This window comes from Heliangelus exortis, chromosome 13 (genome assembly GCF_036169615.1).
Source record: "Heliangelus exortis chromosome 13, bHelExo1.hap1, whole genome shotgun sequence".
In the NCBI taxonomy this organism is placed as follows: Eukaryota; Metazoa; Chordata; class Aves; order Apodiformes; family Trochilidae; genus Heliangelus; species Heliangelus exortis.
In genome coordinates, this window is record NC_092434.1 from 382,445 (window position 1) to 398,114 (window position 15,670).

At 54.4% G+C, this 15,670-nt stretch overlaps 2 protein-coding genes across 7 annotated transcripts in view; both read right to left on the minus strand.

Annotated features, from left to right (window-relative positions):
* Nucleotides 1–304: 304 nt before the first annotated feature.
* IL17C (interleukin 17C) lies at nt 305–2,677 on the minus strand. The gene is made up of 3 exons (XM_071756480.1): nt 2,612–2,677; nt 1,248–1,567; nt 305–561 (listed from the first exon to the last, which is right to left on the minus strand). Exons 1-3 carry the CDS (start codon nt 2,612–2,614, stop codon nt 312–314), a joined length of 573 nt encoding a protein of 190 aa, XP_071612581.1. The 5' UTR covers nt 2,615–2,677; the 3' UTR covers nt 305–311.
* Nucleotides 2,678–4,953: 2,276 nt separating this feature from the next.
* ZC3H18 (zinc finger CCCH-type containing 18) overlaps nt 4,954–15,670 on the minus strand; it is a 45,138-nt gene continuing 34,421 nt past the window's right edge. For 5 of the 6 annotated variants that reach the window (XM_071756538.1, XM_071756543.1, XM_071756542.1 and 2 more), the window contains 7 exons: nt 14,198–14,341; nt 12,141–12,293; nt 9,925–10,085; nt 9,104–9,297; nt 7,923–8,019; nt 6,161–6,257; nt 4,954–5,284 (listed from right to left, as the gene is read on the minus strand). In XM_071756538.1, coding sequence (XP_071612639.1) covers nt 5,086–5,284; nt 6,161–6,257; nt 7,923–8,019; nt 9,104–9,297; nt 9,925–10,085; nt 12,141–12,293; nt 14,198–14,341 — 1,045 coding nt within the window. In that variant the 3' untranslated portion in view covers nt 4,954–5,085. The remainder of the gene's footprint in view (nt 5,285–6,160; nt 6,258–7,922; nt 8,020–9,103; nt 9,298–9,924; nt 10,086–12,140; nt 12,294–14,197; nt 14,342–15,670) is intronic. The other variant, XM_071756539.1, reaches the window with a different exon arrangement.

The window sequence follows — 15,670 nt, forward strand, 5'->3', positions numbered from 1 at the left end:
ATGGGGGGGTCTCAGTGCCCGATGTGGGGGTCTCAGTGCCCAGGAGGGGTCTCAGAGCCCTCATGGGGATCTCAGTGCCCTATGTGTGGTCTCCGTGCCCGGGGGAGGGGGTCTTAGTGCCCGAAGAGGGGGGGGAGGGGGTGTCTCAGAGCCTGATGTGGGATCTCAGAGCCCGATGGGGGGATCTCAGTGCCCGGGGGGGGGTCTCAGAGCCCGATGGGGGGGTCTCAGAGCCCGATGGGGGGATCTCAGTGCCCGATGGGGGGGTCTCAGTGCCCGATGGGGGGGGTCTCAGTTCCCGGGGGGGGGTCTCAGTGTCCGGTGCGGGGCAGGACGCAGGTGCAGCCCACGGGCACCTTGATGTAATCCACCTCGAAGGTGACGAGCCCCGTGCCGCTGGTCCGAGGGCAGGGTTTCCGTCTCAGGACCATCATGGTCTGGTGGATGGCTACCGAGTTGAGGGACGTGGTCTCCCGCCCCGTCTTGACGTCCACGCAGCCGCTGCAGAGGCACTCGGCGAATGCCAACTTGCGTGGGTAGCGGTTCTCGTCCTCGTCGATGCTGTGGAGGGAGGAGGGGACATGAGAAACCCCGGCAGTGAGACCCTTCCCCTCTGCCCCCCCCTCCCCGCTCCCGGGTCCCCCTCTGCTGGGATCAACCCCTCGGGAACAGGCACCGGGGGTGGGAAGTGCTGGGTGAGAGGTGCTTGAGGGGAAACTGAGGCACGGAGCAGCAGACAGCACCGGGGTGGGGGGATACACAGCGAGCCCCTTCCCCTGTATCCCCCCCGTGCTGGGATCAACCCCTCCGGACGGGGACTGGGGATGCACCTGGGAAGTTACAGGTGAGAGATGCAGAGGGGAAACTGAGGCACAGTGCAGCAGCCAGCACTGGGATGGGGACACGCAGACAGAGCCCCTTCCCGTGTCCCCCAGGTCACCCGTGCTGGGCTCTGTCTCTCTCTGGAATAGACACCAGGGATTTCTTGGGAAATGGGGGGTGAGGGGTGTCCGGGATGGGGAAACTGAGGCACGGTGCAGCAACAAGCAGCAGGGTCGGGGTGTGTGCAGGGGGGGGGGGGGGCTCAAGCAGCAACTCCCCCTCCCCATTCCTCCCCTGCCGGGACCAACCCCTCCCGACCCTGCAGCGGGGATGCGCTGGGGAGCAGCAGCGGTGGGATGCTGGGGAAGGGGAAACTGAGGCAGGGCGAGGTTCCCGGGTCGGGAGGAGGGGGGGGGGGCACTGACCGGTATCGCCAGGGGGAGATGGAGCGCTCGTTGTGCTCGCTGTGGAGCCCGACCCGGAGCTGCAGCGCGGGGCAGGAGCCTTCCCGGTGCCGTCGGTGCCTTCGGTGGCTCCCGCCGTGTTCCTGCAGCCGCTCCAGGTGCGGTACCAACTGGACCGGCCCCTGGTGGTCCCAGCGCAGGCTGCGGCCCAGCAGGTGCGGGGGGGCTTCGCCTTCCCCCAGCTCAGCCGCCCCGTAGCAGTGAGGGTGATGGGGTGGGGGGCGACGCAGGCTGCGGCACAGCCCCAGGGTGCTCAGCAGCACCAGGACCCCCAGCCAGCCCTGCGCAAGAGAGAGGGTCAGGGAGGGGGCCCCGACCCCCAGCACCCACCCTGGGGACACACGGCCCCCCCCCTCCCATCACCCCAAAAGGGTCCCTACCCCCCTCTCCCCCCGCGGGGTTCTGCCGGGGTGAGGGCAGCACACGCACCCCAAAAGCTCCCACGGAGGAGCAGCAAAACGGACCCTCACACCCCCCCCCCTGAGGATGCAGCACACGTGTTCCCAGGCAGAGCACACCTGTAGTGCACACACACACCTGGAGATGTGTGAGATGTGTGAGATGTGTGAGTAGGGATGGATAGGGATGGATAGGGATGGATAGGGATGGATAGGGATGGATGCAGCTGGGCACAGGGTGTCAGAGCCAGCACGTGTGCACGGGGAGAGTCCCAGCAAGTGTGCACAGCCCATGTGCAGGGCATAAGCACATCTATACCTATATATCCATACGTATAGATCCATATCCATACCCATTCCATACGTGCTATATATCCATATATATATATATATACACGTGCACATCCGTGCCCTGCACTCCCTCCCCACGCACACCCAGACACAGACACACACCTGTACACACCCAGACACAGACACACACCTGTACACACACCCAGACACAGACACACACCTGTACACACCCAGACCTCAGCCCCTCTGCATCTGCATCCCCCCAGAGAGCCAGGAGCACGTGTGCACAGACACTCGTGTGCGTGCACACAGCTTCCCAGCACACACGTGTGTACGTAGCCACACACACACACACACACACACACGTGTGCCCGTGCACATACAACCCAACCAGCCCTTCGGCGGGGTGACCGCTGCACCCCTCACCCCAGCACACACACGTGTGTGTGCAAAAGACCCCCCTAAGCCCCTCCCCTCCCCAGCACGCCCACGCGCACCCCAGCCTGACACCAACACGTGTGCAACCACGCTCACATCGCACACACGCGTGCCACGCAAAGCCCCCTCCCGTGGAAATCCCTGCACACACACACAACCCCCCTCCAAACCAACACCCGCATCCCCCCCCAGCGTTACCATCCGTGGGGCGCCGAGGACGCGTGCTCAGGTGACACGGGGACACACGGGGACACACGGGGACACTTTTCCCGCCCCCCCCCCCGTCCTGCTTCCCCCGGGGATGGCGAGAGGTCGAGCGTGTGGCAGCTCCGCGGCCGCCGCCGCCTTTATATAGCGCCGGGGCAGGTGATGTGCACACACACCTGGAAACTCCAGCTCCCGACTGCCTTTCCTCCTCCCCGCCGTAACTTCCTTCTCAACTCCCCACGACGATTCCAACCCCGGAAAATACAAATTAAAAAAAAAAAAAAAAAAAAAAAAAAAAAAGTAAATAAATAAATATTTCAATGCTTTTTTTTCTTTTCGTTTTTCTTTTTTCTTTTTTTTTTTTTTTTTTTTTTTTTTTCTATCTTCTTTTTTTTTTTTTTTTCTTCCCCGAAATCGGGATGTTTTTTCACGAGGGAGATATAAAGAAAGGTGGGCGACCAGTCGGGTTGCTCTGATGGGATGGGTGTTGTGAATAGTGTGTGGGGGGGGAAGGGTGGATGGGTGCCCCCCCTAGGGATGCCCCGGGCCCCCAGCCCTCCCCACCCCCCCCCCCAAAAGCCAAAACCTTGGAGACCACCCCCGCAGCCCCCCAGGCTCCCTGGAGATGACACCCCGGTGCCCCAAGCTGTGATCCCAGCCCTGACCCCGTTGCGTAAGCCCCGGTGGTGATATCACCCATCACGTTCTGCCCGAGCAGAAATCCCAAATTGGGCAACCCTGGAAGGAAAAAAAAAAAAAAAAAAAAAAAAAAAAATAGAAAAGGCTGCAGGGCTGCGATTAAACTCCCTCCCTTCCTCTCCACCCCCTCCCCTCCCAACTTCTGATGCTCCAAGCACAGAGATGTCCCCGCGGTGTGGAGGTTCAAAGGCAGGATGATGGTGCTGAGCAGAGAGGGGAGGAGGTGGTGGGACCAGACGAGCTGGTTCAGGGACGAGCAGAAGTGGTTTGGGGTTTTTTTGTTTTTTTTTTCCTCCCTCCTCTGCCCCTGATCCCACGTGGAGCTTCACAAGTGTCCCCCCCCCCAGCCACCACCACAGCAGAACTGGGGGTCACCATCAGCCCCAAACTCCCCCTCAGCACCTTGGGCGTGGGATTTTTTCCTTTGGTGGGAAAGGATTTGGGATCCTTAGCCCCACAGCGATCCAATGGACCCAGTACAGGACCGGGGGTCCATTGACAGGACCACCCTTTGGTCTTTTTAGGGTTGGACCAGCTGATCCTTGAGGCCTCCCCCAACCTGACATTTTATGATTTTACCAGATTTGTACCCATTTTGATGGTGACTTTAAAGGGTCAGGGGGACAAAGCACACAGAACAACCCATGAAGGGTGCAGGGACCCCATAAATCACCCCCAGACTGGCTCAGCCCAGCACAGTCCCACACTGCTGCCACTTCACCAGTGGGATACTGGTTTGATACTGGGTGTAGGGAGCTGCAGGCTTGGAGGTCCCACAGCCCTGGGAAGGGGACAAAGTGAGGGGACCCCAAGGGATGTGGGAGCTGTGGGGGCAGCAGAGTGGGGGCAGAATCATCAAGAACAAACAAACTGCACAGCCCCAAGGTTGAGGAGGGGGAAGGCACAATGAGACCCCTCCAAGGGAAAGGGAAAAAGAGAGAGGAGCAGAGAGAGGAAGAACTGGTTATCAAAATACTTTATTTCAGGGAGGTCCCTCCAAAAAAAAAAAAAAGAAAAAAAAAAAAAAAAGAAAAAAAATAAAACGGGGGGGGGGGGGGGGGGGTGAGAAAAAAAAAAGGAAAAAAAGGACCCTCCTTGTTAGACAGACATCCCCACAACACCTCCAGGGCTCCTCAACATCAACCAATCTGCTGCTTCAAATAAAAGCCAGGTCGTTTTCCCAATCAGCCTTTCCTCAAGAATATATATATATATATTTTTGTTCCTGGGGCAGGGGGGGAAGGGCAGAGGGGGGAGGTGGTGCTGATGTTTTGCCAGTAGTTCACAGGAGTTTTCGGCTCTCTCTTGACACAGTAAATAGAACTGCAGGGCTGCAGACACTCGACACACAGCAGGGCTATCTAGGAGAATACAACTCAAGGCTAGCAAAGAGGAGAAGGGCAAGAGAGAGGAAGAGGAAGAGGGAGAGCATCCGACAGGGCTGGAGTCCTCTGTGCACAATTTACACTGCAGAACCAGGAGCTTTGGTTCCACTCAGGGAGCGAGGCTGACAAAAAAGAAATTCAGTATTTTTTTTTTTTTTGTGTGTGTGTGTGTGTTTTTGTTGTTGCTGTTGTTGTGGGTTTTTTTGTTGGTTTTTTTTTTTGTTTTTTTTTTTTGTGTGGTTTTTTTCGTTTTGTTTTGTTTATTAAAAAGAATGGCAGCCAAAATAAAGACAGAACTGCAAAATCCCAAAGTGGCTGCTTTTACACTATTTATAAAAAGATGAACAGTCAGCGCGGGGCTGCCCCCCCGCAGGGCCCCCACTATACTTTTCCTGGGATTTTGGCCCTTTTCCGAGCGATGGCATCTTCCACTGCCTTCAGCTGCTTCAGGAGCTCCTCCCGTCGGGACAGGGTGCTGGATTTACCCCCCTTGGCACCCCCAGGACCCGGATCAGAGGCTTTGCCTGGGACACTTGTGACTTTGCTGGAGCTCTTGGACTGAGGTGAGAGCTGGCGTTTCCTGAGGGAGGGAAAAGGGGAAAAAAAAAAACAAAACAAAAAGAGAGGAGAAGGTTGGTGACAACCAAACCAAACCAAACAACCCCGAGCAGATCACAGGCACAGCCCGAACCCTGTGGATGCCCCAGGGAAACCCAATGGGATTTTAACCAGACCTGGGCACCGGGCAGGGCAAAGCCACCCTGTGACACTGCCACCCCCAGCAGCAGCAGAGGGTCAAGGGCCAGGGATGTCCTGGAAAGGCTCAGGTTCCTCTTTAGGGTTAGAAAAGAAGACCCGAGGGCCTGCAGAGGGCTGTGGCAGCCAGGGTCAGGTTTTGGTTGGGAAATTAGGTTTGGGTTCTGTTCTGATCCATGGAATTCGAGGCTTGCTGGCACCCCAGGGTGGGGAGAGGGATGACACGAGTCCTGCTGGCTGAGGGACACAGGGGTGTGGGACAGGGCTGTGTCCATCTGCTCAGAGATGGCAAAAATACCCTGGCTGCAGGCAAGGAGGTCCAAGGAAGCTCTGGGTGTGCTGCAGGAGCTGGGCAGCAGGTGAAGGGGTTGGACTTTTTCTCCCTTGTTTGGTCCTGGCATGACTGAGCTTGCACCTAACCCGGTTGGCTCCTCTTGCTGGGACTGACCTCAAGAAAACCCCCAGGCTCCTGCTCGTTTCTGAGCTGGAACAGCTTCACTGGTGGCTTCCAGGTGAACCTGAGCACCTCTGGCTCCTGCCCAGGAAGCTCCCTGCCCTTCCTCTCTCTGTGCCTCCATGGCAACTGGAAACTCCAGCCAGAGAGCTTCAGAGCTGCCCCGAGAGGAGGGACTGGACTGCTGGAGAAGCAGGAGCCCCAGCCTGGCCCCCAGGAGCCCCCCGAGAAGCAGCAGGCACTGACCTATCTGTCTGAGCAGGGGAAGGTTTCGGGTTCTGGCCCCTCTGTCGCTCCTGCTTGGGTGATGAGAGCCTCCCAGCTGCTTTCCTGTCACGAGAGCCTGAAGGGAGAAAAAGAAGGTTGAGATGTTCCTGCTTCTCACCAAGGCACAGCTCTGCCCACCCTGCCCACAGGACCAGCTGTAAGGATGCTCCCTTCAGACTGACCCCAGAAAAGGAACTTTGTGGTGTGCAGCTCATCTTCAGGAGCTGCCCAGGTGACTGCCCAGGCCTGGAGGGAGCCAGGGGGCAATCCAAGGGCAGCAGCACCCTCAGGTTTGTTCAGCAGGGCCTGAACCCTCGTGCCCTGCCCTGGGAGCTGCTCTGGGGTCTTGCTGGGGTGGAAAGCCCCCCGGGGTCCTGCAGCAGTGTTTTCCAGCCCTGCTGCTGGGTCTTTCTCAGCTGCTGCTATCAGAGGGGCAACTGGAGCTGCAGAGCCCACCCCAGGCAGGTGACAGAAGGGGGAAACAAAACTCTGCTGAGACACTGGAGCCAAGGGCAGGTTTGCCCCTGGGAGGTGAGGCTGAGCCACCTCTGAGGCCTTGTGTCCCCTTTGCTTAAAAAAAAGAAAAAAAAAAAAGAGTTCTACCACACAGCCAGCAGATAAAGTACCCAACTCCATCTCCAGACCTACCCAAGCAGCCCAGTTTGCCAGGCTTTCAGTTCATTCATCAGTCTGCAGCTCAGCAGGAGCTGTGAACTGCATCCCAGTGAACCTTCACCCTCACCCAGCCCCTTCCTGCTGCCTTTCCAGGAGTCAAATGCAAGCAGGCTGGTAGTGGCCAAGTTGGGTTTTGGTTGGTTTTGAGGTGGTTTTTTTTTTTTTTCTTTTTCTTTTTTTTTCTTTTTTTTTCTGGCTGGCACCCAGAGTCAACAAGATACACCTACAGCTGAGACAACAGGGAAAACAACCTCACGTGGCTCTGCTGCCTTGCACGTCAAAACCAGGCACCTCTGCCCACTGACCCCCCCCCCCTGCTCTGGCTTCTGGCCAAGGCTGGGCCATGCTGGCATTTAAGGTCTGCTTGCTGGGTTTTCTGAGGTGCTGCTGAAGTCTGAGGCAGAGGAGAACCCCTGGAAAGCCTGGGTCCTTCTAAACATAGGGAGCAGATGAGGTTGTGCCACAGGCCAAGAGAGGAAAGAGTCTCATTCTGCAGGATGGGTGATCCAGCAATGGCTGCAGCCACCCCAGAGCCTGGGCAGCCCTTTCTGAGCTGTGGAGGACTCAGATCCAGAGCAATCCATGGAAATAGAAGGCAGGGAAGACCCCAGGATACTGTAAGGGAACACCCAGTGACTTCCCCAGCCTCATCCAACGTAAGCAGAGACCTGGGGGCTGCTGTCCCTGCAGAGATGAGCACCCAGTGTCTCCAAAGCCAGGGCTGCTGCTTATTTTTTTTTATTTTGCTGTGGATTCAGACAGCCAGAGTGGAGCCCAGGCAATGTGCACCAGAAGACAGCAAGGTCAGGCCAGGCTTGGGGCTGACCTCACCTCCTTGACTCCACAGCCCCCAGTGTCCCACCTCCAGGCGGCTCTTTGCAGCAGGCCAGCTAATGGCACCTGCCTTATCTGGTGGCTGTCACCCCCCCTGAGGTTTTGCAAGGATATATGGCCTGCAATTAACCTCTGCAGCCAGTGGGCTCTTGCAGCAGAGAGTCTTTTCCTGGGACATTTGTGGCTGGAGCAGTGCCTGGAGCAGGAACCCAGCCAAGCTGGGCTGTCTCACCTCTGTCAGGAGACAGGTTGGCCCGTTTGGCTGGAGGAGAGGTGGGCCTGTCCTTGTCTGCTGGCTCATATCTCTTCCTGCTTCCTTTGTCAGCTGCCTGCAATGAAATTAAAACAAAGACAAGGGAGCTGAGCAGACACTTCCCTCTGGGGAGGGAAACGGGCAGAGATTTCCCCAGGCTGGCTCACCAGCAAGGCTCCCATTAAACTCTTTGTGCATACCAGTCCCAACCATCACCACCACCATGTAATTCCCCCACCACCACAAGCAAACAGCAACATCCCCCAGCCCTGGGGGCTCACACTGCCCTGCTGTTCCACAGCAGAACGGCCAGGAATGGGAAAATAACAGCGTTTGGTAGAGTTTGGTTATTTTTGGGTTTTTTTTTTTTTTTTGGCAGCACCAAAGCTAGCACGTGTGAGAGAGGCATGAGGAGCTGTGCTGGCTGCCAGGATCTGAGCATGCCAGGCAGTGGTTATGTGTAATTGCACACTCCTCCCCAGGGAGCATGCTTCACGGGGGTGATAAAGGCTCCTGACGTCACAGCACAGGGAAGTAGAGAAAACTTGTGGCCTCAGACTGCAGTGGGGAATTTGGGCTGCCAGAAAAACAAACAAACAAACAAACAAAAATTTAAGGCTTCAAAACCAGGAACTTAATAAAAAAAAGCCACGTGACTGGGGCCAACACCCTGCTCTGGCTCCAAACCCCACGAGGCTGAACTCTCCCACGTGCTCTGGGTTGCAGGCTCAGCTGAAGGCACCCAGCTGGGCCATGGGGCTCAGTGCTGAGGGGGATGAAGAGCCAGGCTCCCCTTGGCAAGCCCAGCTGCTGGCAGGCACCCAGGGGAGGAGAGGAAACCTCCACTTTTACCTCCTGACTCAGTTAGTGACTCGTCAGCAGTTCCCTCTGGAGGTGGCTGGGAGGAGGGGAGCTGGCTGGGAGGATGCTTCCAGTGGGACTGGGCTGCAGCCTTCCAGAAAGCATGGAAGAGCCCTTGAAGCTGCAGGAATGTGCCCCAGGGGAGCCCGCCAACACAGTCCCAAACTCAAGCCACCACAGGGTGTGTGTGCTGCCAGACTGGTTCTGTCTCCAGCCCAGCTGCAGACTTAACCCACCACAGCCCCCCAGCATCCTCCAACCCGGGCTGGGCAGAGGGAATGGCACCCTCAGCCTCTCACCTTATTCAAGAGGGTCAGTTTGATCTCTTTGTGAGCACTGAAGCCTCCCTGAGCCTGGGGGGCTGAGGGCTGCTGGCTCTGAAGGAGCTGCTGGGATTTGCTGCCCTGGGAGGGCTTGGCTGATTTCAGGAGCTGAGCGGGCACATCTCGTTTCCTCTTCTCCTCTTTAGCACTGTCTTCTTTTTTTGACTTTCCTGTAGAAACCAGAGGGCAGAGGTAGTGACTTGTGACCCATTCCTTTCCATTTGGAGGGCAGGGCAAGAGGATGCTGCTCCAGGGGTGGAAAAAAAAAAAACAAAAGCCCCAAACCCAAACCCCACAGCAGTTATCAGAGCATGTGGCCCCAAGGTTAAATGATTCCAGAAAGTGGAATTTCCACAGAGAGGAAGCTCAGTGCAAAGACAAACAACAAAAGGCTCTTCCCACCAACTCTGCTAGAGTCTAAATGAGCAGAGGAAGAGCAACACGATACTGGAGTTATCCAAAAGATTTTCAGGAAAGGAAGCAAGGTACAAGAGGGAGCATCAGGCCAACCTTCCGAGCAGGTGAAGGTGTCCTCATGGCCAGAGACACACAGATGGAGGGATGTGATGGGTATTTGCTCCCCATTCTCTCTCCCTATGACCTCACCCTCCCAAGATGAACCCTCTGGGCTCCCCCACAGTCTACACCACCCCCAGGTGCCTGTCTCTGCTCCACCAGCTCCCTGGTGCCCCTGGTCTCGCCAGGCCAGCCGGATGCAGGTCTCTGCTCTTCCCCTCCCCCTGCTTTTCCCCGGGACCCCTTAAGTTCAAATAAAATAATCAAACCAAACCAGGTACCTCTACCTTTCTTCTGCTGGGCTGGGGTGGGGGATCGGGAGCTGGCTGAGGAGACAGGACTGGCCAGGTCTGCATACATGTCCTCAGAGTCAGCACTGCGCACGGAGCTGCTGCTGGACGAGGCACTGGAGACAGAGGAAACGCTGCTCACACTCAGGGACCTGCAAAAAGCCAAGAGCCAGTTACACCCAGGAAGGCAGCAAGGACCAGGCAGCTCTCAGACACCTCTGTCTGAATCCCCCTGAGCTGCACAGGATGCCAGAAAGTCCTTAAGGCAGGTGACAACCCAGGGAGATAAAGGAGACATCTCCTGGGGTGAAGGGAAGGTGAAAAATCCCAAGCCTGGTTAGGTGCAAGGCTATAAAGTAGTGTTTGTAAATAAAGAGGATTAAGGCAGAGTGTGAACTGGTCACTGGTTCCTCAGGTAAACAAGCAGTGAAAGCAGAGTGTGTGCTATCAGGCACAGGCTGGTGTTAGGGCTCAGGCCTGGGGTTCCCTGGCAATGTTTTTGTTGTTTGGCACCTATTTACTGATGTGAGCTTTAAAAGCCCTGAAGTCTACAGCCCACAGCTCCTGCACAGCTCCCTGGGGTACAGGAGAGCCCAGCTGGCTGGTTTGAGGATGCACAGACTGTCAGAACTGATAATGACAGGGAAGATGGCTAGAAGATGAGAGTCTTCCAATAGTGCCTTACAGATGGCTATCTCCTGATGCATTTCCAACATTAAAAACACCAGACCATCACTAGACAAAGGAAAACTTTCTACTTAGAAATGTGTCAGACAAAAAAAACAGGGCTGTGCATCAGCCTTCCTTCTGGGGTAACACCACAGCTTTGCTAAACTGAAGCAGCTCCTAGAAAATCCCAGCTAGCTGGGATCCCCCCACGGGCCCAGGCTCATGCTGACTGCAGGAATACTCCAGCAACCTCTCCAGCAGGTTCTGCAGGTCACATCAGCTTCTCTGCTCCAGAGACTGCTCTGCCAGCAAGGCCCAAGCTGGCTTTGCTGGAAGCCAGCTTGAATACAACTGGTTGGGCTGTGGCAGCTTGGGCAGAGACAAGCCCTGGAAAGAGCTGCAGAGTTGCTACCTGCTGCTCTCCTGCCAAGAGATGAGTTTTGAGAGGTCCCATCAACAGTGACTGGGTGAGGCAGGAACTCCTTTTCCAGGAAAGCTCTAGGCTACAAGGTTGTGACAGCAAAACTACTCTGGGTAAAGACTGTATTCCCTATGTTTCAACTCCCCACATCACTGGAAAAGCATCAAGCACAGCCCTGCTGCCACACAGCTAACACCTACCTGGAGTTTTCCCCATCTCCTCCCCTCAAGCCCCGTGTGGCAGCTCAGGGCCAGTGTGCTGGAGAGCTCTCCCAGCCTCTTGCATCACCCCTGCCTGATCTGATGAATGGGACAAGCACGTAGTAAACAAGTTTGGATTTCCCTAAAATAATGCGGATGTGGAGCCTTGCTCACAGAGCTCAGACACCTGGATTCCTGCTGCCCAGAGCCAAGTCCAACTTAATCCACTCGTTTTATGCTACCAGCTCTACTTTGAAAGTTCTATGGTGGGGAAGCTGCAAAGCTGCCTGTGAGGATTCAGGGATTCCTGGGTGTGAAGGCATGCAAAAAAAAAACAAAAAACCCCAAACCTGACAAAAGCTTTGCCAAGGGTTTGTTTCATGACTCTGCTGCAAGGAGTTGGGAGGTCAGAAATCCCACAGACTAACAGCCATGGAACTTGGCACTTGGGGCTAAACACAAAGGGAACTGGACATGCAACTTTACCACCAAAGTCAAAATATCATTAGCTGGGCCTTTTGGGCATCTTCTGACTCCTGACAGACCCAAGCACCTTCCCTAAGGACCTTGAGTGACCTGAAGAGCAAAGCTCCATAGCCTGAAGCCATTACTTTGTAAATAAATTAGGACGTGGCAGCACCCTGGTCATAAGGAGATGTTTTGGTTGCAATTTAGATAAAAATGGGACAGCCTGGCACAAAAACACACAGTATTTCCTTGAATAAACCACGAGGACACTACCAACATTGTACTGCTGTACTGATTCAGGGTTCAGAACACCACACACACACATAAAAATAATCTTGTTTCACATCCTAGTGACCTACAGCCGCTGCAGCTCCTAGGAGAGAGTTTGAGGATAAGAACAGTTAGATCCTCCTACTTCAAGAAAGGTTGAGAAGGTTGAAGGCTGTTACCTGGATTTCCTGGACCCAGATGGGGAGTGGGAAACTGAGGCAGAGGATGATCTGGAATGAGATCTGGAGAGAGACCGAGACAAGGACCTGGAGCGGGAGCTGGAGCCGCTGTAGCTGCTGGCGCTGCCGCTGATGCTGCCACTGAGGGTTCGTCTGCAAGACAAAAAACACCTCATCCTCACCTGGCTCTGCTCCTCTGGGCAAGGGGGTTGGAAGCAGCAGCTTTGGGACAGCTGGAGTGTGATGTTGTTGCTGTCCTGCAGGGTTTGCAGGAGGGGTGATTTGCAAACGGAAGCGTTTCAGAGGCTCCTCTGAAGCCCGGGTTCCCTGCAGGTTCCCAGCCTGCAGGACACCCCAGCACTGGGTGCTTCATGCAGGGCTGAATAATGCTTGTGAAAGGCAGGCAAAGAGTCATGGAATCTTTCTGGTTGGAAAAGACCCTCCAGATCATCGAGTACAACCCATCCCTGCCAAGGCCACCCCCACCCCATGTCCCCCAGCACCACATCTCCAGGGCTCTGAAACCCCTCCAGGGATGATGGGGACTCCAGCCCTGCCCTGGGCAGCCTGGGCCAGGCCCTAACAACCCTTTCCAGGGAGAAACTGTGCCTAATATCCACTCTAACCTTCCCTGAGGTTGAGGGACCACCTTAATCCTGTCCTGATACCAGGAGGAAAGGCTTCCTACAGCACCAGTCTGCTAACTGTAACACAGTGGGGACTGCCTGGTCTGTCAGGCCACACAAATAATCATACCTCTATTTATTTTGACAAACACACCAGTGCAGACACAAATAGAGCTGTTTTGTCATTCTCACAGAAAGGGAGAGTCTAGATAGGGCAGTGGGGTCTGTGTGGGTGTAAGCTTGATAAAAAAACCAAAACAAAACACAGATCCCAGACTCCAGATTGGAATAAAGAAAAAGGGAGGCTGGTTAAAGATATCCATTATGAAAGTGAACCCAAAACTACAACTGGGAGTTCCTAGGGAAAAGAAAACTGTCATGTTAAGTCTTTACCTCTCCTGAACTGGTTCAGGATGCTTCTGAAAACCTGAAGAGGAACCAGACTTAGAGGCATCATCCATGATCCAAGAGAACCATTTATGCCTTTCTGCAGGCAGGAAGCATTCTCATTCTCCTCCTGTGCTCACAAAACCAGTAAATACAATATTTGTCCCACAGCCCATACACAGGTACTGCACTGCTGCTTCAGAACTTCCATGATGATGCATGATGATTTTCAGCCCTCTGTAGCAGGCTCCACATCCTCCCAAGCACAGGCAATGCTGCCTGCATTTATCCTGGGACATTTTTAAGCACAGCACAGTGGATTAAGCCTGACAAACATACTTAACCACAGGCAAGTGCTCCTCGTTTGGAAGCCAACAGAAACCTCTCTCATTTCCAATGCACAGGGAGGAGAAAGTGGCAGCAAAAACAGTTAAGAGGACAAACAGAAGGAGTCACTTCAAACAGCCAAACTAGTCACACAGGATGAAGCCAGGAAGAGAAAGTTGGGATGGGAAGCCACCAAACTGTGTCCCAGGGACTGTGAAAATAGAAGAGTTTTTCCTCCTCTCCTCCCCTGGCTGGATGCTGTCAAACCAGATCCTGGGACCACACAGAAACACTCCCTGCACCCTGGGACACCTTTGAAGTAAACAGGGGCAAATTCCATCACCACAAACCTTGACCCTCCAATGCATCTCATCTGCTCTCTGGCCCAAACACACCTTCAGTTCCTTGCTGCAGGGCTTCAGCTACCCACAGGCTCTCCAACATGCTTTTATTTTGCAGTGCAGACCCTGCCTTTTGGCACATTTCATCCATTTCACCTACTCCATCCCCCAACCAGCCTTCAGAGGCAGAATCCACTTGCTGAGGCAAGCCCCCAGCGTTCACTCTCAACTCTTTCCCCTCTCTTCCCATTTCCTCCCTGCCCCAGGAAACAGATTCCTTTAATACTCAAAAGCCCTTGAGTTGGTTATTCCAGAAAGAAACCCAGGATTTGCTCTATCTTCCAGGGGATCACACTCCACCCCACAGCTTTCTTACCTCCTGGGTGGAGTCCTCGTCTGACGTTCCTTCCTTCTTGCCTCCCGATTATCCCCTGGTTTGGCTGGCTCTGGTGCAGTTGCTGTAATTTTCGTGAGTGGCTGAGGGACTGGAAGGGCAGCTAGTTTCTTCACAGATTTTTCACTAAAAAACAAAAACGGCCCAAGAAATGACAAAAATTTTCATCACAGTCAGCAGGCAGAGAACGCAGAGTTCGGGTTTGTTGCTGGCCAAATGGCACAGAGATTTATACCTGTGGCTGTGTCATCAAAACACTCTCAAACAACACAGATTCCCCAGAAAGGGATCTGTTTCTCATCCTCCAAATCAAGCCACCTTTCCAGAGAGAAAAAGTTACTACACAACAGTTTGGAGCCATTCAACTTGTAAAGTAACTAAGGAAGCAGGCTGAGGAATCACTGTTTCTTCTCCACTTGATTCAGTGTATTTTTACCCAAAACACAAATGCCTACTTAAAATCTGCCAGGCAGGCTCAAACACTCACAGTTGCTGCAAGAAATGCTCTTTTTCACTCCATTGCATGGATCAGAAGGGTGCAAAGCAGCTCGTGTGTGCAAGTTGGAGATTGGGAATAACTTCTCCCTAGAAAGGGTTGGCAGGCCCTGGGCCAGGGGTGGAGCCCCCATCCCTGCAGGGGTTTCCAAGCTGTAGGAGATGTGGTGCTCAGGGCCATGTGGGGGGGAAAAGAGAAATGGTTGGACTGGATGATCTGAAAGGTCTTTTTGTCCAAAACAATCCTGTGATCTGATGGCTCTAAACATCCCTCGGACACGTCCCTCAGCTCTTGTCACCCTGCAGGACATTTAACAGGTCACACCACTGCAGAGGGTGGCAGGGCCAGGTGTCTGTGACTTTATCTATCTAGCACCCACTAGCACCAGACAGGAATTGTTTTGTCTCTTTTCAGTGCTGCTCACTTCTGGGCTCCAACCTCTCCTCTAATAGCTGGTTACTGCTCAACATCCCCAGCGCTGCCGTCACGCCTCCTGTGACCTGGGGAGGAGGTGGCTGTCTGCACACAAAAATAGAGACTGTTAATTCCTCCTCTTGGGCTTAAGAATACCTCCACTCATCCCCTGCAGAACACAGGATTAAGTGCATGCAAAACCAACCCCCGTGCTGGTGAGGGCTGCTGGCACTGTGTTACCAAACCAGCCCTGCAATGGGCACCAGGAGGGTGTAAAGACATGGCTGCAGGCACAGAGAGTGTCCTGAAAGGGCTGAGCCCTCTGAGTGGAGAAGGAGGAAGGAAAAGACAATACAAGCAGGTCAAGAAGGTAAATGAAATGTGGTGAAGGGGACTGTCCCATGTTCTGAAAAATTCAGGGGGATTCCCATGGTGTAATTTCTTTGCAGGTCATCTGAAAAGAGGTGACATCACTGGGGTGTTGTGTCACCCTCCAACGTAGCCATCACCTACTGTGTGTTACAGTTTGTGAAATAGCAATTTCA